The 23320-nt window shown below is 32.4% G+C and overlaps 1 protein-coding gene across 3 annotated transcripts; it reads left to right on the top strand.

Moving 5' to 3' along the window:
* On the top strand, positions 1-22021 carry LOC148598496 (von Willebrand factor A domain-containing protein 5A-like). 3 transcript variants are annotated; one of them, XM_088562569.1, is made up of 18 exons: positions 1-135; positions 2489-2567; positions 4921-5123; positions 6049-6268; positions 7011-7162; positions 7279-7387; positions 7844-7954; positions 8479-8605; positions 10413-10554; positions 11831-11910; positions 13097-13211; positions 13457-13624; positions 14025-14181; positions 15959-16164; positions 16399-16453; positions 18160-18205; positions 19947-20199; positions 21384-22021. In XM_088562569.1, exons 2-18 carry the CDS (start codon positions 2516-2518, stop codon positions 21558-21560), a joined length of 2373 nt encoding a protein of 790 aa, XP_088418695.1. In that variant the 5' UTR covers positions 1-135; positions 2489-2515; the 3' UTR covers positions 21561-22021. The 3 variants fall into 3 exon arrangements, 1 of the variants encoding a protein (XP_088418695.1); XR_015918771.1 differs by lacking the exon at positions 16399-16453; XR_015918770.1 differs by lacking the exon at positions 18160-18205.
* Positions 22022-23320: the final 1299 nt, after the last annotated feature.

The raw sequence follows: 23320 nt of genomic DNA, 5'->3' as shown, positions 1-23320 counted from the left end.
TGTAAACAAGGAAGAAAATTGTCCTTTTAATAGACATGTGGTTATGACGTGGTTACACCCGAAATGTCCTATGTAAACTAGGAAGTACCCAATGATCGTCATTGTACATACATATTAATTCTGCTTTAGTTGAAGGTGAGTGAATTGCGCATTTATCATCTGTCCAATATTATACTACATTCCCTCTTTCTTTTGATGTCGAATGTTCTCATTTGTTCGTATTTATAAAAGCAGTTACTTTAGATTGATCGTAATGGTCAAGATGGTTCGATATGATTAACAGAATATTCAAATGTTTTCTATCTTTTCAAATTAAACTTTTTTTTTTTTTCACGGGCATTTGTGTTTTCTTGCTTCTTTTACATTCTTGTCTTTTAAGTCAGAGTCCTTATAATTTGAATAACGTGGAAATAAACAATCATTCTAATGAATATTTTTCTGTTCAGTAATGTTATGAATACTTCATATTTCATACTGTTTATCTTGTTCTGTCTTAGTTTGTGTTTGTAATTTCACCTATGATTGATAGTACGATGATAACTTATTGAGTACATAATAAAATTCATTATTACTAGTGCTAAACAAGGCAAAGATAAAATGAATCTGCAGAACTTTTATACTTGCTCATCCTAAACGTTATATTGTTAACATTTACTTGTAAACTGTCCGCAGCGTTGATGATTTTAGGGAATCGCAAATAAGAAGTGTGAATTTGATGAGAAGGATCTTCGGAAAAAAAAAAATATTTGCCACTTCCTATTAAAATCTCTATATGTTTAAACACTTTTTATTCGAACAGAACAGTTTCTATTTTTTCATATCTTGACCTACACTTAGAGTATTTTTTATACATTGCATCTACCTCAAAATAACTTTAGATTAATGATACTACAGACACTGTGAAGTCAGCCTCAAATCTGGTCCTACACTTAGTGATTGACAGTAAATGAAAACATTTGACTAAACTCTACGACAAACGGGATGACTTTCATTTCGTATTGTCACTTTCTCTTTCATCTATGGCAACATCAGTTTGGGGATTTCATATCACAGCTCATACGTTATGTCAGGGCTTGCCGTAATTAGGCAGACTTTTTGTACCACGCTAGACCTCTTACGATTAGGCTTTTAGAACAGGGCTGTATTGCTGCAAGATTGAAGTTATCACTACAGAAGTTTTATTGTCGTCATCATGATCCTTCTGGATCCTTACGGTGTATCCATTCAACCTTGAAAACTTATTTGTTCAACGTGTCGTAGTTTTCCTTTCCTTTTTCGTTTACCCAAAGTTCGGCATTTTTTTAGCAACTCAACAGTTGTTTCAAGAAAAGCAGAGGACGCTTACACTACCGGCGCTCTTGGTCCAAACTACCAGTTTTTTAATGGAGTCAGACATTAGATTTACTTCTGTTGTTTTGTACATATTTTTTTTGGCTATTTCAAGTTCTCTGTTGTTTGTGTGTGTTTCCCATGTGTGATCTATTTCCCTGGAATACATTCTTTTGATTTACGCTAGAAAAAACTTGGTTTCCTTGTTTACTCTTTCATCGTTCAATGTTCTTTCGGAGATGATAAGTTTGATTTAGAAGAATGACAGATAAATGTACATGCAAGGTAATACCCTACAGATGCCTCAAGTTTCAATATTTCGTTTTTACAGATTACCCGGCTTTATTTAGTAAAATTAATAATAAAAGATCAAACTTGTTGTTTGGTACTTGACCATGTGTTCACAGATTTTTCTTATTGAAAGGAGTGTTTAAAGCGTGTATACATGTTTTATAGGTCATCCGAAAAAGATCATTGTCCCTACAAGATTTAGTTTTATTTTTTATTCCAGCGTATTATTCTTTAGAAATACATACTGGTGCATGAACTTTTTTCTCACGTAAACATTAACAGAAAAAAAGATATCTTATAGTTTGAACTCAATTGGTAATACCATACCCACTTATCCATCGTCTTGTTTTAACCTGCCTGATACTTTAAAAATCCTACTGCGGCAGTTAACTTACGTCCCACCACCAAAAAGTTGTCTTGAAACTGATAGAGTTTTCTATTTAGGTTAATAGTTATAACATTTTATCACAAAATAAAAAAAGATATATTACATTTTCATGGGTCTTTTGTATGTGCACATTATAAAAATCACCGGCAAATTTGGCCAATTTGCTTATGTGTATATCTATTTCGTTGACGTGAACAATCGAGAGCGACATATATGATTCACACTTGACCGTTTCATAAATGTGTTCTTTAAAATTACGTTTAATTCCAGATATATTCTTGCGTTTTATGCTTTTATATCAATACTTAGTGTATCCATTAATTCAGACGTTTTTGAAATGTTCATGATAATCATTTAACAGTAAATCTCTATTGTGTATACAACAATAAAATTGTTCGTGCAAATATTTTATTTGACAGCTTTGATCTAAATCTACACATATTATATTCAAATGGAAATGCATTTATCATTATTTCGAAGATAACAAATCGAAGCAAGCTATTCAGTATGCCGAACCAGGAAAGATATGGCTTGTTGATAGAAGGCAGAAAAACCACAGGTATATCCTTATAATAAATTATTTTAAATTTAAATTGTATCTATACATAAAGCGATGGATTTCATTTTGGCACATTGGAACATCGCCAACTGTATTAAGCACATAAATATTAATCTACACAGTTGCACGCAGAAACTTTATCATAGGGATTGTCCGAATAAAGCTTGTGTCATTAATTTTATTTAAGCACATTTCAGAAATTTTAGGCTTCCATTGTGGTGAATGTATATACAGTCGCTGTATGGGATAAACTTCCCACTTGCCCCATACCCCATTGCCCCATCCCAATCCCCCATTCCCAATAACCCCATTCCCCATAGCCCCATCCGGCATTGCCCCATCCCCAATAGCCCAATTTCCATTGCTCGATCCCCATTGCATCGACTTGTTTCGAATAAAAAATTAATTAATGTTTTATCAAAGATATATAATGAAAAATGTAATATTAGGATGCAAAAAGTTTTGTGCAATCAATATTGATTTTAGAATCTCGCCGCTGAGTTCGAGATTTACCGAATACGCGATATTTGCATTGCTTACATGTATTAACGCCACTCCGAGCTGCATGAGAATTAGTCATCCAAAATATTCTTAACAATATAGACATATAGATATAAATTGCACGTGAATTTATTTTTAAAAATGATTCTTAAACATTGATATTCTTGTTTTATTTCAAATTTAAAATAGGGAAATAGTATAGTATATTCAGTCCCAATTCAAAAAAATAATGTATATCTGTAAATTATATGGGTGCAAACAAATTCAATTTCAATGTTGGACTGATATTACTGTTTCAAATGTAAAAAATGTAAAAGTAAGCATCATACGTGCGGATGTGACACATTAATTTTAGTAAAATTTCTCAAAAATGACATATTTCTAAAGATTGTAAGGATGTGAACAATTTTAATTTCAATAATAGTCCAAAATTATTGTTTAAATATCAAAAATGGAAATATTAGTATCCAGTTGGTGGTTGCGACACTCATATTTCAGTCAAAAATTTTCAAAATGACATATTTTTTGCAAAGTGCATGTTTGCGAACACTTTTAATATACCTATTAGTCCATAAATCAAATTCTGGAAAATGAGATACGTTTGCAAATAACATTAGATAGAACACTTGAAATTACCTTTATGATCTGATATGATTGTTTCAAATGTAAAAAAAAAGATCAAAATAAGCATCATATGTTGGGCTGTTACACATTGAATACAGTCAAAAATGACAAATTTCTGTAGATTGTAAGAGTGCCAACAAGTTTAATTTCAATAGTGGTCCTAAATTATTGTTTAAAATATTAAAAATGGCAATATTAGTATACGGTTAGTAGTTGCGACACTCATATTTCAGTTAAAAATCTTCAAAATGACCTATATTTGCAAAGTGTATGTGTGCGAACACATTTAATGTCCCTATTTGTTTAAAAATATTGTAAAAAATGTTCAAATTGTCTATATAAGTATTATGTTAATGGTTGTAATACAGATATTTCAAATCAAATTTTTGAAAATGAGATATTTTTGCAAATTAAATGAGTGAGATCACTTGAAATTATCTTTATGGTCTGATATTATTGTTTAAAATGGCAAAATTGTCAATATAAACGTCATATATGTGGCTGTGACACATTAATTTCACTCCATTTTCTCAAAAATTACATATTTCTGCAGATTGTAAGGATGCGAACAATTTTAATTTCAATAATGGTCCAAAATTATTGCGACAAATGACATATTTCTGCCAATTGATATTAGTTCAATCCAAATTTGAAAAAAATGACATATGTTTAAAAATCGTATGGGCACGAACATTTTCAATCTATAATGAGTGGACATTAAATGTAAATATTTAAGAAATGTCAATGAATAATGCACCGTGATCATTAAATCATACTCTGAAAAAAAGAAATTGTTGTCATAGAATTATTATAGCTATGTTGCTTGCGGAAAAAGGAAAAACAATTATTTTTGATTGACCAATCAGAATTATTCTCTCGCCCCATTGCCCTATTTATATACCCAATTCCCAATGCCCCATTCCCCATTCCACATTGTCCATGCCCCATTGCCCCATACCCTATAGAATGGGAAGTTCATCCCATACAGGTACTATATACATTGAATCAGTATCCATGAACAATGAATATAGTATGATTGAGTGTCGAAGCATGTATACGTGTGTAATGGAGTCTGCATTATTACATTTAGGATGATTTGGTGCATTGCAAATATTACATTGATATATCGGAGACACCCTGTCCCCAAACCCCTTTGTCCAATTCAAATGCATTTTAAATGGGACGTTTAATCCATACAGGTATAGCACATATTTGATCTATATTACAGTTCCTTTAAGGCAATCAAATGTTGAAGTTACAATACAAGGTTTCATTGCCAGTGTTAAAACAACTCTCGTGTATAGAAACGAGACGTCAGATGCTTTAAAAACCACTTACTGTTTCCCAATGAACGAAATGTCAGCTGTGTACAAATTTGAAGCGCATGTTAACAAGAAGTACGTTGTGGCTGAGTGCCAGGAAAAGGAAGAGGTAAATGTTTTCAATATAGATATATCGATGATCAAAATGGAAGGACAATACAGAGATATAAAAATCCATGGATATGACAAAACGTAAAAAAAAACAAAAAAAAAAAACAGAAAGCAGATAATCTAAAGCTACATACTCAATGTAGCGTTCCGAATAAGGTATAATTACATACAAAAACTGGAGATAAGCAATACGAACAAGAAACATCACACAAAAAACTGAAACACTATAAATAGCTCTTGGCTATGCGAGATATGTTTTTGTCATTCAATGAAACTAATCGATTTGCCTATACCATATATTGATATTCCTCATAATCTTTTGTTTTTTTTACCATAATTAATTCAATTAAAGTAAATCTACAAATTGGTTTTCGGTTTGTGACGGAGCAACTCCGAATATGTACTTACTGGCTTTATTTCATATGTGAATTATCGAAATTGATTACACTAGAAACATTCAATAAGGAGATATATATATATATATATATATATAAAGCAAATTACACACTTCATTGTCCAATTACTTATTTACTTATGACCTTACGTGTGTGAAACGGTGATTTACAATATAATACATAGTTGATAATCATATGATATTTAACTTATGATAGTCATACGATTATCACATGATTATCACATGTAAATTTGTGCTTGAAAACATATGGTAATCATTCGATAATAATTTGGTAACTGAAACATATAATTATTTTTTTGTGCTCGATACACGTGATAATCATGCGATGCAAACCAGAAAATTATCAAGTATGACACATTTGCCTGTGTACATCCTTTGCACTATACACGACCTAAATCTGTGTGTTAGACACACACGAAGGCCTTCATAAACAAAATGTTATAGGTGAAAATAATGAATGTATCAGACATAATAAATCCTGCTTGGGCGATGTGTGAACTCTTTTTAGGCAAAACAGACATATAAAGGTGCCATTGATCATGGCCACACAGCAATTTTTCTTTCTGAATATGATAAGGCAGCTGACATTTTCAAATGTTCCCTTGGCAACTTACAAGCTGGAGAGAAGGCAGTGTTGACAATGTCATATGTTATAGAACTGAGTGTCTCAAACGAGGGCAAAATAAGATTTAAGTTACCCACTGTTTTGAATCCTGGATATTATGAAGGTATGTCAAGGTTGTTTGTTTAAACTTTTCTACTACTTTTTCTTTGCAGTTGCGTAATTGTTTTAAAGCTTGAACTTAAAAAAAAAAACTAAATATATGGCAGAAAATAAAAAAAAAACCAAAAAGCGGGCAATTCGAAAAAAAATCTATTCTTCTTTTTTTTTTATAATTTCCTAGAGTGTTTCAGTGTGTCAAGCTTAAACATATATTATGGTGATTTTTTTTTTTTTCAGACGAACAAAATAATTGCAGTATTAGACAAATATGTATACAAACAAAATAATGAAAAGAAAAACAAATAAAATAAAATAAGATATAACTGAAATAAAGTGATTGACATTTATTCAAAATGATATGATCACAATTAAATGTGTTGGTCATTAAACTTCCAGTAGTATTGTTATATTAAAATATATCAGATGCGTCGGCAAACCAAAATTGCGACTTTCAAGTCCAGTTATTTATTTGATCAATTATTTCCATTTTCTGCAGGAAATTTTATACAAATGTAAAATTCAAATACTTGCACAAATTGCAATGCATTATTTTGAAATAACGTCTATGCACGTTTAAAGCATTTGTGCAAAATGCACTGATATTTGCGACTTTTTTTTCTAATTGAACGTTTAAACTATTGCAGGATTTAAAAGTAACACTCCTAAGTACTACTAAAACTGATATTAGAATACTCAGTTGTTATTGACTATTTACTACCTCCTTTTATCCATCGATTGCTTTATAGATCCAGAGCATGATCCATCACTTGGTCGAGATCAATTGCAAAATTTACTAACTTTAAGCGCCACGGTTCAGGATCATCGTACAATTGATACCATTACAAGTCCAATCGATGCAATGACTGTTGACTTTGGGATGGACAAACGAACTGCTTCAGTAAGTTACTGTAGAAAAAAAAATATTTTGGTCGTTAAATTACATGTGGCGACCTTATTAATACCATATTTTCTGATGCTTTTTTGGGGTAAGTTCAAATATCTTCCTTCTTGTAGATAAAGTTTGCAGAGAATTTAAACCTCCAAAACAATATCAGTTTTGATGTTCGATATGACCACATGGATTATCCAGAAGTATTGTTAGAGCTTGGCAACAAGGAAAAGGGTGAGGTTCCTTAAATGCTCCTTTATCTTCACTGTTCGCATAACTTGGAGAAGTTACTAATATTTTAGTTTAAGTTTATTTCAAATTTCTTTTGTATCTTAAAAAAAGTTTACTTTCAGCTTTTTACTCTGTCATTCTTACTTAAGTCTTTCATTTTGCAATCAATCTTAGTGACATTTTAGTTACATAGAGAGGTGAGATTCAGATCAATCATAATAGATGGAATTATTTTCCTGCTGAAATACATTCGGGAAAGAGGCTTAGGTATATATTTATAAACATCAAATTGACAAAAAAAAAGAAAAAAAAATATATTACAGTCATTTATGCAATTTAAGTATCAATATTTTACGGATGTATCAAACAGGTTGATAGCGTTGCCGCCTATTGAAATAAAGATTTTTTTTTATTTTATCCTCTCAAAAAGTGTAACTAAGCAAATTTAAAATTTAATAGATGGTTTGTTAAAAGAAGATTTGTTGATGCTGAGTTTTGTTCCTGATTTTAAACCAGGCAGAGAGATAGAAGACTGCAAATATGAATTTATATTGGTTATTGATAGATCAGGTATCAATGTTATATGAAATAGAAGAAAAAATGCATTTCTTTTTTATTGATCCTAATAAGTGTCAATTCCTTGCGACAGAATTTCTTTGTAAAAGGCAGAATCTGCTGACTACAAAACCCTATTTAGTTTGGCTGATTTTATCGCACATGCATGTTAATGATGATTTCAATTTGTGCTTGTTTTTAAATGAGTAAACCAGGAGTCGATAAAGGTTTTGGGAGAGCGTATAAGAGCCTAGGGTGTGCTCATCGAGTCTTTTTCATTTAATTCTTTACATTTTATTTACCCCGACACACGAAGTTGTGTGTCCGTCCGTCGTTTTGTCTGCCAATCTGTCCTCCACGGATCAATGCATATCTCCTAAACTTTATTAATAAAAGACAGTCTAAGTTTAATTTTCAGCATAATTCAAGACATGTAGTTTAGTTAATGAAAAGTTTGTAATCCCACCTTTTCCGATATTTCGTGACGTGATATTGATTAATTGCTCCATTAATGCCATATTTTGTATTCTATCTAATAGGCAGCATGTTAGGTGAAAGAATGCAGAAAGCCAAAGAAACTTTACTGCTCTTGTTGAAAAGCCTACCAGTTGGTTGTCTTTTCAACGTTGTGTCTTTTGGAAGCAAGTGTAGTAGTTTGTTTGAAAAGTATGTTAATTACAAATGCTTGTTCGTATGGGTTAGAAAGATTCATATTTACAGTAGCTTTCCTACAACCATGGCACTCTTTAGTTACCAATCTGCTGATCAATACGAAGGATTGAGAAATCTATTGGGACGTTTAAACTGACCAGTTGTTATTAAAAGAGTTGATGAATACTTACCTATGAATCGTTTCATGGCTTGTCCTAGTTATACAAAATGAAAACCGTTTGAGGTTCACGTGAATTATATTTTTTTTAAATAGTGCTTTGAGTTTATTTTATTCAATTTTGAGTATGAGTAAGCTTAAAAGTGAATTAAGTGCTTAATATATTGTGAAGGATTTCCATTGGAATTAAGATGTTCCAGATTAAGTGCGCAGGTTTTCATAGTTTAGGATTTTTAGTGCATTGAGTTTGATAGAAATTATAATTATAAGAGCAATGATTTTCAATGACATTTAAAATTTGGAATAAGTGTTATTTACACTTGAACTTCTTTGGATAGTGCAGTTCATTGAATTTATAGCTCTGGATTTAAATGCTACTTTCCTTGAAACTTGTGTGGATTTTTAAAGTGCAATGATTTCCATTCAAATGTAATAATTTGGGATTTAGTGCATTTCCTTAGAGTGCAATGATTTTCATTACCGTAAAATGTAGTTTGGGACCTAGCGCAATGTTTTTTTTTTGAAATTAAAGATTTGGATTATTTTTTTTTCATTGGAAGTACAGCTTGGGATTACCTGCAATGATGTACATGTAACTGGAATTTTATGGAGAATATCTTAGTTACAGCTCTGATTTGAGTGTTTTATGTGAAAAATGATTTTATTGGAATTATACTTATGGCAGAAGTGCATTACATTTCATCAGCACTATATGTACTTTTTGTACATGCATATTTTAAATAATATGAAAACATGTGCAAGAAATTCATTAGAATCCGAACTATTGTTAAAGTAGATACTTTAAAGGAGAATATGTCAATGCATATATTTTAATGGATTCAGCTTTGCGATGGGACGATTCAAATAAGTAGTAGCATAACATTGTAACTTTCAAGTTATTGTTCATTCCATGAAAATGTTACAATTTAATTTACCAGATTGGTAAGAAAACAGTGTCATGGCTGTAGGAACGTCACTGTAAGACGTTTGATTTTGGATGAAAATACCCACGGTACAATGAACCATGCAATAAACAACACTAATGAAATTTTTAATTTAAATTTTGAAACAACGCAAAGTGTAATGTGATGTGAATTAATTTTTTATTTGTTATGTTTTGTTGCGACTGGTTTTGATAGTTTTATTTAGAAGTACGATTTATTTCGTTGTGGTTCAATTCCGATTATAAAAAAAATCAAAATATTTTTAGTAGAAATATCGACAGGTAAAAGATTTGATTTTTCAACATTGGGCTGAAAATATTACTAAAATGAAAAAAAATAATATGACGAGTTCACGATAAGGAAATATATTTTGACATGAAATTTATTGTTTTAGTAGGAAAAAGAATAACATTTAAAAACATAATGATACGATTCTCTAATTTAAAAATACACAATGAAGATGGAGTAATCAAAGATTCTAGCGGAAATGAAAAGAACGCAATCCAGGGACAAATACCGGACAGATAAAACAGATACACGCAACAAAGAATATTTGAAAACTTGTCGAATTGATCAGGTGCACCGGTAGGGTAAGCGTCCTCTACATTTCTATAAACAACGGCCGAGTTGCTCATAAAAAGGGTAGATATTGTACTAAATATTGATTAAGCTAGACGTTAATTTCTCTATTTCTCACCAGGAGTAGGGAATATTCAGAAGAAACTTTAAAGGAAGCCATAAAGTTGCAGAAAAATATGAATGCTGATATGGGAGGTACTGAAATTCTGAACACACTTAAATATATATACAGTCAAAGCTGCATAAATGGATATCCTCGACAGGTAATTAACATATTTCACCTAGATTATTACATTTTTAACAGTTGTGTTTGTCTTTCAATTTATCTTGCATAGCTTAACCTATATCTGACAAACTTTGTTTGGAGAAAGTAGGCATGGAGAGAATATCCCTTAAAAGTACCCAAGAGTAATCAAGGGAACCAAGGTTATAGCGGTAATCAAAAGAATGTAATCAAGGGACAAAGAGCAGACATGGAATACAGACATACACAACGAAAAAACACGAAGTAACTAAAATCAAACATACAAAGTAACAAAAGCAAATTAGCAACTCGAACTCCACCAAAAACTGGGATAATGAACTAGGTGCACCGGTAGGGTAAGCGTCCGCTGTGTTTCTAAAAACACCCGCCAAGTTGCTCATAAAAAATGAAGTCCGGGGTAGACAAACGAGGAAAGGAAAACTATGACCCGTTGAATAAATCAGTTTTCATGATGCAGATGGATTCACCATAACGATCCATCAGTTCATGATGACGCCCATAAAACGTCTGTCGTGATGACTTCAATTTTGTAGAAACATAACCCTGTTCCTGAAACCTATTTGTTAGAAGTCAAGCGCGATACAAAAAAATCTGCGTAGTTTCGGCAAGCTTTGGCATAACGTAGGTGCACCGGTAGGGTAAGCGTCCTCTGCTTTTCTAGAAATACCGATTTATATAAGAAACGAAGACTTAGCGGGTATAACCATTTTCTAAAGACATTTCCCTAAAACTTCTTCAATGTTAAGAACATATTTGATATACTTCCTATTAATTTCAAAGGAGAACTAGTGTGATTTCATGGATTTTTTGCCGGAAGGCTGTTTTTCAAATATGTGTCTGATTTGCCAATAAAAATATCCGGTATAACGCATCTACCATGCTTAGCATTGCAATATTTCGGCTGTCATAATTCATAATGTTTATCAAGCATCCAGTATGACCTAAATTTTTACCTTTTATGACTAGGTTTGTTAAACATTTTATGTACTTACCGTGAAAACATACAAATGTGGGGTTTGGTGGCCACTGAAAAATTCAAACGAGCATCGACTTGCGCGGTCAAACAAATTTGACAACATGGCTACATTAACAGACCAACAATGCCAGATAGGACACAACTGGAGAAAACCCAATGACAGTATCCTTTAAATTATGAGAGTAAAATGACACTAATTACACTTCCAAATATGACGACTTGTTTTTAGCATTACACTAAGCAGGTATTGCCATTATATAAAATAATTTATAAGTACAAGTGTTTTTGCATGCTTTAGATTTTTCTTTTAACTGATGGTGGTGTTGGAAAAACTGCAGAGGTTGTTAACTTGGTCTTCGAAAACAAGAAAAACACAAGGTATTTTAGCATCACCATGACCATTAGTACCTGTCATTGTTAGTTATAATAGGTCATAATGCTGTGAAGAAAATACATATAAACGAACTAAATGGCAACAAGTATTTTCTGCTGTCATTTGTTATTTTTAGTTATTAATGATTTATTGATTGATTGTTGGGGTTTAACATCCGAGCAGCAATATTTCAGCTATACTCAGACGATGAACATGCAATGGATGATAAAATGAACATGAAATGATGATGAAATGATAAAAAGGATGGGACACAAGGATAACATGTTCGACAACTTGATTGCCTCTTGAAAAAATGGAGGGAAGGATAGGGTCGGGCAATACAGCCTCCTGTGGCGGCGCGCAAAGGTTCCTACTCCTATCGAATATCACAGTAAGGTTCTTTAACGTGCAAGGAACGTGGCATCTTTCCCAACATGATGCACCCCTATGGTTTGTGGTCAGGTTTTCCGTATTATAGCCTGACAATCTCAGCATGTAACACGCCAGTGGTATCCCATTCCACCACCTGGGGCACATATCCCACTTGCTCTGTGGGCAGAGCTCCTGGCCCCCGGCTAGGTTTCTGAGTACTATTTAGTCGCCTTTTACGACAAACTTAGTGCTGCTGCAAGCCTATTCTTTTAACACCTTGACCTGCACGGGGCTTTAGTTATTGAACGCTAGCAAAGGTTCATCAAAGATACAATAGCATTGTAATTTAGATTGTATGAAGTCGTGGCCCTGTAGTCGTACCATATACTATTGAACAGCTCAGATATTATCAAAGACACAGGCAAGATACACAAATAAATAATTCATAACGAACAGATTATAAACATGCATGAAGTGAGCCTATTGCGATGAGATAGTTCGTGATATTTTTCCATTTTAGCCATAGCGTTGAAATGATGAATACACATATTTGACATAATTTGTTTCATATAAGTTTTGGTGTCATAAATTGATTTTTGTATAAAATAATTGTGAATGAATGAAAATCGACAAAATGTATCCACATTGTATCAACAAAAGATTAAAAAAAATAATAAAAAAAATAAACACGACGGTTTTCAAAAGCAAATAAACCATCAGCTACTACGATCATCTACTTGCTCTTGTTGAACTCATGTCGAAATGTAGTTAATACAAAGTAATTACAGGACAGTTTAAATGTGTTTTCCCCACTTTCAGGGTGTTTTCATTTGGGATCGGGCAAGACATATCCACCAAACTGATAACAAATGTTGCCCAAGCGAGCAACGGCAAGGCAGTATTTATAAAAGATAATGACAATATGCAATCCAAGGTAGGTGATAAGGGAATGAGTATATGATTCGCTTGTCAATGCATTACATAAGCTGTCAACAGCATCACTATTGACAAGCGTGCTTTGGGCATTGTTGTTCCCTGTATTTTTTATTTAAACACTGTGTCTATATTACTCTACTTATACAGTAACTATGTAGTCTATCATAATCAAATATCCATTGAAACACTGGTTTCAATTGAACTAAACTTGTTTTTACATGTTCACTGTTTTACAATTTTCAGGTAATAAGTGTATTGAAAAGTTCCTTAGAAGTGTGCCTCTCTGAAGTCTGCTTAGATTGGAATATCTCGGGTTGTGCTTCCGTCTTTAATATACCACAACAGCCTCCATGTATTTACAATGGAGAAAGAGTGATACTGTTTGCACTTATTAAGTCTTCTGAGACAAAGGTTTGTGTCAACCTACGACTGTTTGTTACACTGTTTGTTAATTACATAACGCTTATTACTATCGTGCTCCAGGTATTAGAATAACAGGCAGAGGTTATTAACCTAAAGAACGACTTATAATTAAAAATTCAAAAGTGAACAGATACCTTTTTATGGATAAGCTATATCACATATAATTGAAATTTCTCTAATGGTGTTGATAATGATAAAATGTTGTGATGAAATCTTATATACCATGTACATGTTTTGAACACTGAACACACTATTCATTCAAATTTTTTTTTATTAATGTTAGTAAACTTTAGCTGTAGTCCCGTTACTGATTCTCCTAGCTATTTAGAACTATCTTTACTATATTTTGTTTTCTGTTGTAAATTGTGTCTTCTTATTTTTATGGAAGGCTCAATCAGGAGAACTCAGGCTCAATGGTATTTTAGGAGGTAAACAGGTTTCGTACAATGTAAAGATAAGTCCTCAAGACCGTTTAGACCAAGAATTACCGTTGCATCGGGTTGCAGCTAAATACCAAATCAAGGACTTAGAATGTGATGATGAAGGTAAATATATTCTCTGATCTATCGCTGTTCCATAAAACCTGAGTAGCCATGACAGTATGCTGTACTTCCACATAATTTTTAATTAAAGTGGAATTCTCGGATATTTGCGAAGATGTAAAAAAGATGAAGTTTGAATTATCATTGCACAAGTCATGCATAATAATATTTTATGCCCTTATTTAAGCAAAAAAGTGTTTATTTTTTTCCATATAACCTACTAATATTTTTGTTAAATACATTGTTATCTCTGCAAAAAAAATAATAAAAACAGACGCCAGTCCACTTAAAACATATATGAATTTCTACATCCTACCGGTCTCACAAATCTGTTGTAATTGTGTATGTACAAAAATTATAGATTTATAGGTACATTGACAGCAAGTCAGGATGAACTTAAAAGGAAAAATGTAATTTGAAGGTGAAAATTAATTCATATACATATGTTAAATATAAAAAAAGTTCAATATTTAGAGGTATATACTGTTAATGGATAAAATGGAATTCAACTTATAAATTATATGTGTTCATTCACCCGATCTGGTTCAGAAGTGTAGTCCGGAAAACAGTTTGAAGTTGGGTGTTTGTTTCTTCCACATGTTTCTTAATGTGAACTAAGATGACAATTTGAATTTGTTCGCGATGAACTGTCGTTCTAGTTCGAGTTGTAAGTTTGTCCTATATACGAGTAAATTATATCACATCCACTACAATGGTTAACATATAAGAGTTTTTATATTGCTACGCACAATAAATATGGCATCTGACCTGTATTGCTATGTGTTTCCCTGTATTAATTTGAAGCATTTATTCCACAATTCGGTCGCCAACAATGCTTGTTTCCATTTTTGTGTGGAATGCTTGTAGATGTTGAAAAATATTCAATAATTAAGGTTGTCGTTTATTTTTTGTTTTAGGGTTGTAGGTAAAAAAGATAAGGTTTTACCCGTTGTTTGGTGGTTCAACGTTTATTTATTAAAGTCTGTAAAGTGGGTAATGCCTTGAAATCAGTACAAATTCAAATAACCGGGTATCATTTACTGAGCTTTTTTACACTAAAGTGCAAATTATATTTTTTCTGAACTTAACGGAATGTGTCATGTCTGTGTTGGATGATGAATTAAAATGTTAGCATTTCTTTTAATCCGTTTCTTTCCAATATATTTCTGGTTTCAATATTTGTGCCAATTTTATAAATCAATATTTCAATGAATGGTATTTTCTCCGTATTGTAATTCATTGTGAATTGAATATAGTTATTTGTTATTCAAGCTATTTATGAGGTTCTGAAATTCATAATGCCTGTCCAGGTTATATCTCGATATAATGACGCAAATATCAAGATCTTTTTCCCAATTTTCTAGTACGTAATTTCCATCATTGCTGCCGTATCTAAAACTACATAATTCTGCTGTATCTTTAAAGTTCGCACATGTTAATGTCATTTTGTTGTTCTAATGGCATTTTCCGGTCTGGAAGTTAATTTGGATATTTTCCAAGCCAATATTAAACTGCTTTTGTTCTAATTCATGAGTGATCAAAGTGTGAACTGGTACTTACAAAATGGCGAAAAACACCTTTTTTTGAGGTTGAAGGGTCTAAACAAAATCCAAAATGTGTATCACCAAAGTTGACGGAAATGAAATTGCACGAATATAATGTTAACATTTTTTTGTTTGTTGTTATCTGTCAAATTTGTCGAACCGTGTTAAGTTAGGTTTTACCCTAGTTTCGTCTTGTGGTCTTTAACAGAACTATATGATTTATTGAATATTTACAGAAGACTACCGCGGAGCAGGTGGACAAAACAAAAGTAAAATTGTATTGCTCAGCAAATCTGCAAATATTATCTCGAAATACACAGCCTTTGTTGGAGTAGAAAAAGAATCTAAAATTATGGTGTCTATAGTTGATAGAGGTCTTGCTGGTTATACAAGAAACTTCAGGGAACTTTTGTTAGCCCGGATGTCACGTTCATCTCCTGTGGTAAATTTAAAAAAAAAAGATCATAGTCGTAAATACTTTGTACTTTTAGCAGTATTTTAGGATAAAATGCTTCCTTGTTATTACCAATTGCTTACTCTGGATTTGTTCAGAATTCGAATTATATATTTTAATTGTTATCAATGCCTCGTACATAGAGCAAGTTGTTCCGTGATCAAACGTAAGGTTGCCTTAAAACAAAACCATTATTATGTGTATGCTTACTTTATTTTGTAGGTTCCTGTACATAGACTGACATATGGACAAAATGTAACAATTAAACAAAGACGAAGTAATATTTTGATCTTTAAGTGATAAAAATACTTTTTTGTACTAGAAAAAACAAAACAAATCATTCCTCCATCTGAAACAATCGAGTTCGAATTCCCTTTACTCAAAACAACACTCTCATTTCCTATTACTTAACCTTCTCCACATGCCCTTTTTTCATTATTTCCCAATCTATATTATGATTCCATTATTCATACCAGAAAATTTGTTTTATAAACATTCCCATGACGTATTAGTTATTTTCCATTTGCGTTTTTTTCTTCTAATTTCCCGTTGCCTTTTCCGTAACAATTTTTTCTTGTATTTTAAAACCCTGATTTCTTTATTCCTAGCCTTATTCCCGATTTTCCTATTCCTAATCCATTGCCACATTTTCCATTCATCTTTTCTCCAGATCCTACATATGTATTACTCATCCAAATCCCTAGTTTCCGTCCTATCGTCAGAAGCATGATGTACTTATTCTCCGTGAATCTCCATAATCATTTTTTTCGACATGTTAGCAAAGCATGAAGATCACAAATTAAAAGATCTGTGCATTCAACATGTTTTCAAACTGGAAAACTACGTGTGTAAATTGTATGAAATTATGTGTAATTGCTATGTTTTATTTCCATTTTTTTATTTACCGAAGGCATTTCTTACATTCTAAGTTAACAAAGGTAATACCTGTAACACGGAGCCTTTCTTTCTATCATTTTGTAAAAATTACCAGTTTTTTTTATAGTATGCGTAATAGTGAAATTCCTAACAAATGTCGCTCACTTTACTCTAAAACAAATTTGTTGACGTATGTTTTTTTAAATTTAAATTTTAATTATGTTTATCAGAGAGTAATCAAGGGAACCAAGGTTATAGCGATAATCAAAAGAATGCAATCCAGGGACAAAGACCAGACATGGAAAACATACAAACACAACAAAGAACACAAAGTAACTAAAATCATAAACACAAAGCAAAAAAAGCAAATGACTCCAATAAAAACTGGGAGAATGGACCAGGTGCACCGGAAAGGAAAGGTAAACGGCCTCTTCTTTTCTTGAAACACCCTCCAAGTTGCCCGTAAAAAGTCAAGTCCAAGATAGACAAACGAAGAAAGGAAAACTATGACACGTTGAATAAATCAGTTTTCATGGTGCAGATGGATACACCATAACGATCCACGAGTTCATGATGACGAACATACAACTTCTGTAGTGATGACTTCAATCTTGGCAAGCTCTGGTAAAACGTATGATTTGTGATATGAACACTCCATAAGCATGTCTGAAGGGATGTTGCCAGAGATGAAAGGGAAGTTGACAATTCTGAATAAAAAGTCCTCACGTTTGTCGTAAAGTTTGGTCAATAGTTTTCCTTTACCATATATGTCTAATTGTAGGTCAAGATATGAGGCTGATTTCACAGTGCCTGTAGTATCCTTTATCTCAAGTTCTTTGGGTAGATGCGATGTATCAAATCCCCGAAATTAGGATTGTTTAAAGATAATACGTCATCTTTATAGCGGAAACTGAGATTAAAGGATCTAGCCAAACGATAGTCTTTCTATCGGATAAGATCAGCTATAAAGTCAACCCCATAAGAGTGAAGGAATAGGTCAGCAAGTAGAGGATGCCATCTTTGCGAAATACCAGGATAATGTCTATATTAGAAAAAAAACAAGATATGATCTTCCTTTTTGTACATAAAGTACGTATTTGTCTTCAGGTGCATGTCCTGTATCACAGTGTTTTGAACAAGGAGTGGATATATGGTAAGTTACTTGAAAAAAAAAAAAATTTTGTCTAAATTAGTGCAAAATGAATCGCCCCCACCTTAATCTAATGAAGATGTTATGAAGACACTTAAATAGAATGACTAAATACTACCCTATAACAGTTGAAATAAAATTAATTTGCTTGACAACTTTATTCTGTATGGTATTAAAAGTGAAACTTTTAGCATTTTATGAATTGCCTGAACAAATGAAGGCCAGTTCCGTTGTGCGATGATAATTTTGTATAAACAATCAATGTGAAAGTATATTGGGGTACCAACGTTTGCGGTTTTCGTTGGTTTTGTTAATCACAAAATTTAAATTTAATACCCAAAAGAAAAGGGAATTTCCCTTTCGTTTGTATTAGAGTTGTCAATTCCTGAATTCAATAATCGACGAACTGAGCATTTTCCCTTAATCCACGAAAAATGGTTCCGACGAATAAAAGTACATTCACAGTTAATGACAACATTGTGCGTATGTTCCTCCGTAATTAGTATCGTTTATATTTTTTTTAATATCAGGGGATTTTCAATTTTCCTTAATGAAACCCTGTTTCCGTATACTTGTTATTTAAACGTTTTGAAAGATACTGGTGTCATTATGAAGACTTTCTATAAAGTAAGGCTCATGTCTTGCACAAAACAGGAAGTACTTGCACTTAAGAGCAACTAATGTTATCCTATTTCCATAGGACAATACCTATAAAAACTGAAAATTAGTAATCCGTAAAAATTGTGGATTTTTATTTTTTTGTTTTATTATTTTTCATTTAACCGTCTTGGACATTGTTTTAATCTATCGACTTAAAAAAATGGAGTTGCTTTTATAAAAAAATAAAATGAAGATTACCAAGACAGGTAAGCGATTCAGTTTGATAATATGTTAAAATCACACTTATTAAAAAAATCTAATTGTTTTCATTGAAATCATAACTGTCTTCTCGATGATGCATGCAATCAATAAAATATTGAAGGGTACCCTTGTAATATTTGTAACACTAAGCGGTTACCTAGGATTAAAGGGATCTTTGAATGGATTATGAAACGTATTATTTTGCCATGTCAGTCATTTTACTGATAATGACTGGTGGCATATCTTATCCGTTACCGTTCATACACTACTGAATGGAATTGTATGAAACTTTCACAGAATCATCATTACATTACATCCAACTACTCTTTGAGAAGTTGATCAAAATCGGTTTTTTGGGTTTCACAAAGCATAATTTCCCACAGATGACATAGAATAAACATATTGTGAACTTAAGTGTAAAAACATACGTCAACAAATCTTATAAACAATGAAGTGAGCATAAATAAGGCCAATTTGTAGGAATTTCAATGTTACGCATAATTGTCATTTGTGAATATGGGGACATTTGGGGACCAAATTTGTTTCCGTTACTCCTGCACCACTGAGTGTAATCGTTATTGTTCCCATTGTGCACCTCCAATTTAGATTTTGATCTAAATCTTAATGGAGGTTAAAAAGTGTATGTTATCAGATGGGGGAGTTTGGGGTATCAGATGGGGTAGTGTGGTGTATCACATTTTTTTTCTAGTTTATTTAGCCTTTCTTATACATTTTTATATTTGTTCAAAACACAATATAATGATATATGGTGTACCTATAAAATCAAAGGAATAAAACTTATAAGACTTCTCGTCTGTCCTGATATATGAGATGTTTTTTTTAAAATCAATATGATTTTTCAAAACATATTTCTATTTGGTAGCAATAACGCGACATTGAAGTGTAATGAGATCAGAGCTCACCATTCAATAGAACATGTATATAATTGTCGTGGTACGGAGGTTGACAACAAGAGACCTTCCGACAGTGAAGGAGAAAGTCCTTACAACCAGCTTAATAGATCAGAAATGATAAGACTCATCTCTCTTCAACATTTCGACGGATCATGGTCTCCTTCGAGAGAATTAGAGAAAATACTCAAGCTAACAAAGGATGAACTCGTTATGAAAAATCAGGTGTGTAATTACCTTGTAGGGAAATGATTTGAAAACAATCATGTTTGGTCTGGTTTATACATATGGTCAGGTTTTGTAACTGTTTTGGCAATAGGTGAGTACAGGTTACAGTAGAAAAGCTACCCAAATTTGTTTTTGTAATTTGTTTTATTTTCACAAGAAACTGACGACAGAGTTTCGAATTCTTGTCGTGTTAGATGTTACTACAAATCATTTCTTAATGTTCATATGTAAGCTGGATATTGCGTATTTCTCAACTGAGAATTTTTTAACATTTACGATCAGTCAAGACTGTTTTGCAATGAAATTTATAATGCCAAACTACATAATTTATTTTATTTAATGAACCCTTAAAGTCTTTGTTTTTAAATAAATAAATAAACTGTTATTGATGAATGTTTGAGTTTTGAATTGGTTTATACACAACTTATGATATGGAAATAAACCCTGAATAGAGAATAGAAATGTTGACAAATTGCTGTTCTGATCTTTGATATAGTTAAAGAGTAATCAAGGGAACCAAGGTTATAGCGGTAATCAAACGAATGTAATCCAGGGACAAAGACCGGACATGGAAAACAGACAAACACAACAAAGAACATATAGTAACTAAAATCATACATACAAAGTAACAAAAGCAAATGAGCAACTCGAACCCCACCAAAAACTGGGAGCATGGACCAGGTGCACCGGTAGGGTAGGCGTTTAAAAAGATTATACCAATTTCTACTTATAGAGATTAGCAAAGAAATGCTTTTCCACGTTCATATTCTTTTGACTCTATGACGTACATGTATCTTTGTGTTATATTTGTAATAAGGTGGAGTAGTTTTTTTTTTTTTTTTTTTTTTCATTTATGATTTTGGCATTTGTTTTTATGTACTTTAATACAGAACATTAAGATTGCATGGATGATTGAAACATATATTTCAAATACAAACCCCTTGAAAAACTCGATGGGCATTGTAGTCAATTGTTCTTATTGTAATACCCATATAATTAATTCTTTTACAGATTCATACAATTTGTTCCGAAAACTTGAGTTCAACACATAATCATTTTTTTCGTAGATTGTATTTTCAAGGAAAGTCATATCTACAGTATTTAATCTTCAGTTTCGTATTGTTTCTGTTGTGTTCCTTATTTGCTACTTTGACTAACTCATGTTATGCATTGTTACTTAGGGTAATATCTGGTGTACGGCTGTTTCGGTTGTCTACCTGGAAAAGAACTTTTCTACTTATAAAATGGAATGGGAAATGATAGTCAATAAATCTATTAAATGGATCACCTCAAGTAACAGAGGCGGAATAAGTGTCGAAGATATTCTACAGCAAGCTTCAGAGTTTCTAGTGGCGTAGGCCATTCTGTTATTAATTAGATTTGTTTGATAAAGGATAAAAAAAACAACGAATTATCAAGTTCTTCGTGTCACACGATTTTTTTTTAATATTAATATGCGTTTGATTTTTGTTAAAGTACAGTGAATACAACATTCATCTCTACTTTATGTATAAACCTATTATAAACTATCACATAGAGATTGCTTTACATTTATGAATATACTTATTGTTGTTGCCAGAAAGTCAAATTGTAATATTTTGTAAGGTCAGTCTCCTTCCACACTAGTAAAATGCTTTTTGGAAGCTTGATTAAACCTGTCAAAACAAGAGATAACGTTCAGTTTAGAAGCAACCGCGGATGAATGACAAAACAAAGGCGGGTTTCCAGGTCAGTTTGTTAGCTGTTGCATTAATTCGAAAGAAATAATATCAAGATTATTAACAGTATACAATATCATTAAAACCTGTTATTTTTTCAACTCTTTATACTTCTATTCCCCATACCAAGATCAAATCCCGACTCCAAAACATTATTTATGGTCGTTACTCCAAAAAACAGAGTGCACCTAGATACAAATACATGTATGTAGTTCTTGGTAGGGATTCCTCATACTGTGATCACAAATCATTTTGTTAATATACTGAAGAAGATGTTTTAAAATGCTGGAATTGTTTATCGACAGCATATTTGTCCTGTGTGGAGGATGCGTTTTCAACAAGCCATTGGCATTTCGATGGGCAGAAATTGTGCTCTTCTACTTGCTGACCTTTTCCGTCAACTCTATGAGGCTGACTTTATAGCTGATCTGATCTAAAAGAAGGAATATCGTTTAGTTAGATTATTTAATCCCAGTTTCCGCTGTATAGATAACGTAGTATCGTTAAACAATCCGGGCATTTGATACATTGCAAAAAACTTGAGATAGGAATACTACAAACACTGTTAACTCAGCTTAGTATCTTTTCCTACACTTTAAGATGGATGGTTAAGGAAAACTATTGATTAAACTGTACATGAACTCGTGGATCGTTATGGTTTATCTATCTGCAGCATGAACACTGGTTTGTTCAACGTGTCATAGTTTTCTTACCTCTATCGTCTAACCCAGACTTGAATATTCATGAGTAACTCAGATAGTGTTTCTAGAAAAGCTTACCCTACCGGTGCATCTGGTCTACGTTTTTTCTGGAGTCCGAGTTGCTCATTTACTTGTGGTACTTTGTATGTATTATATTGGTTATGTTTTGTTTTTGTTGTGTGTTTGTCTGTTTTCCAAGTCTTGTCTTTGTCCCTTGATTACATTCCTATGATTTCCGCTAGAATATTGGTCCCCCTGATTACTCTTTCTAATAATGTGGCAGACACAACTTTAGTTTAAAATGCATCCTATATTTATATAGCATATTCAGCATAACACAAAGGTATAAAGTATTACCTCAAATATCAGTAATCGTTTTAGTAATGCAAAAAAAAAAGAAGAGAACCAGAATGGTAACGAAATAATAAAAACATATAACTTTATTACAAGGACAACGAACAGACAAGGGCAGTAGACACACATAGCAGAAGCATGAAATATCAAAAAAAAACATCACGTAAGAAGAAACAAAAAAAAAATGAGTAATCCGAATCGGGATCATAAACTAGCTTCATCGGTATGGTTAGCAAAGGTAAGCATCCTATGCTATTCTAGGAACATCCTCTTAGTTTCTCATAAATTGCACCTCCCCGGTAGATGAAAGAGAAAAAGAGCATTTGACAAAGTGGTTGGCTTCAT

Source organism: Perna viridis, chromosome 14 (genome assembly GCF_037379345.1).
Source record: "Perna viridis isolate PV_CMFRI_1.1 ecotype Kerala chromosome 14, ASM3737934v1, whole genome shotgun sequence".
In the NCBI taxonomy this organism is placed as follows: domain Eukaryota; kingdom Metazoa; phylum Mollusca; class Bivalvia; order Mytilida; family Mytilidae; genus Perna; species Perna viridis.
The sequence above is the reverse complement of the archived record's forward strand: the minus strand, read 5'-3'. Positions and strand labels throughout refer to the sequence as shown.

Coding starts and splice junctions, on each gene's coding strand:
- LOC148598496 (XM_088562569.1), top strand. CDS start 2,516: ATGCCGAACCAGGAAAGATATGGCTTGTTGATAGAAGGCAGAAAAACC. Junction 8,606..10,412: donor TGTAGTAGTTTGTTTGAAAA/GTATGTTAATTA, acceptor ATTTCTCACCAG/GAGTAGGGAATATTCAGAAG. Junction 13,212..13,456: donor ATGACAATATGCAATCCAAG/GTAGGTGATAAG, acceptor TACAATTTTCAG/GTAATAAGTGTATTGAAAAG.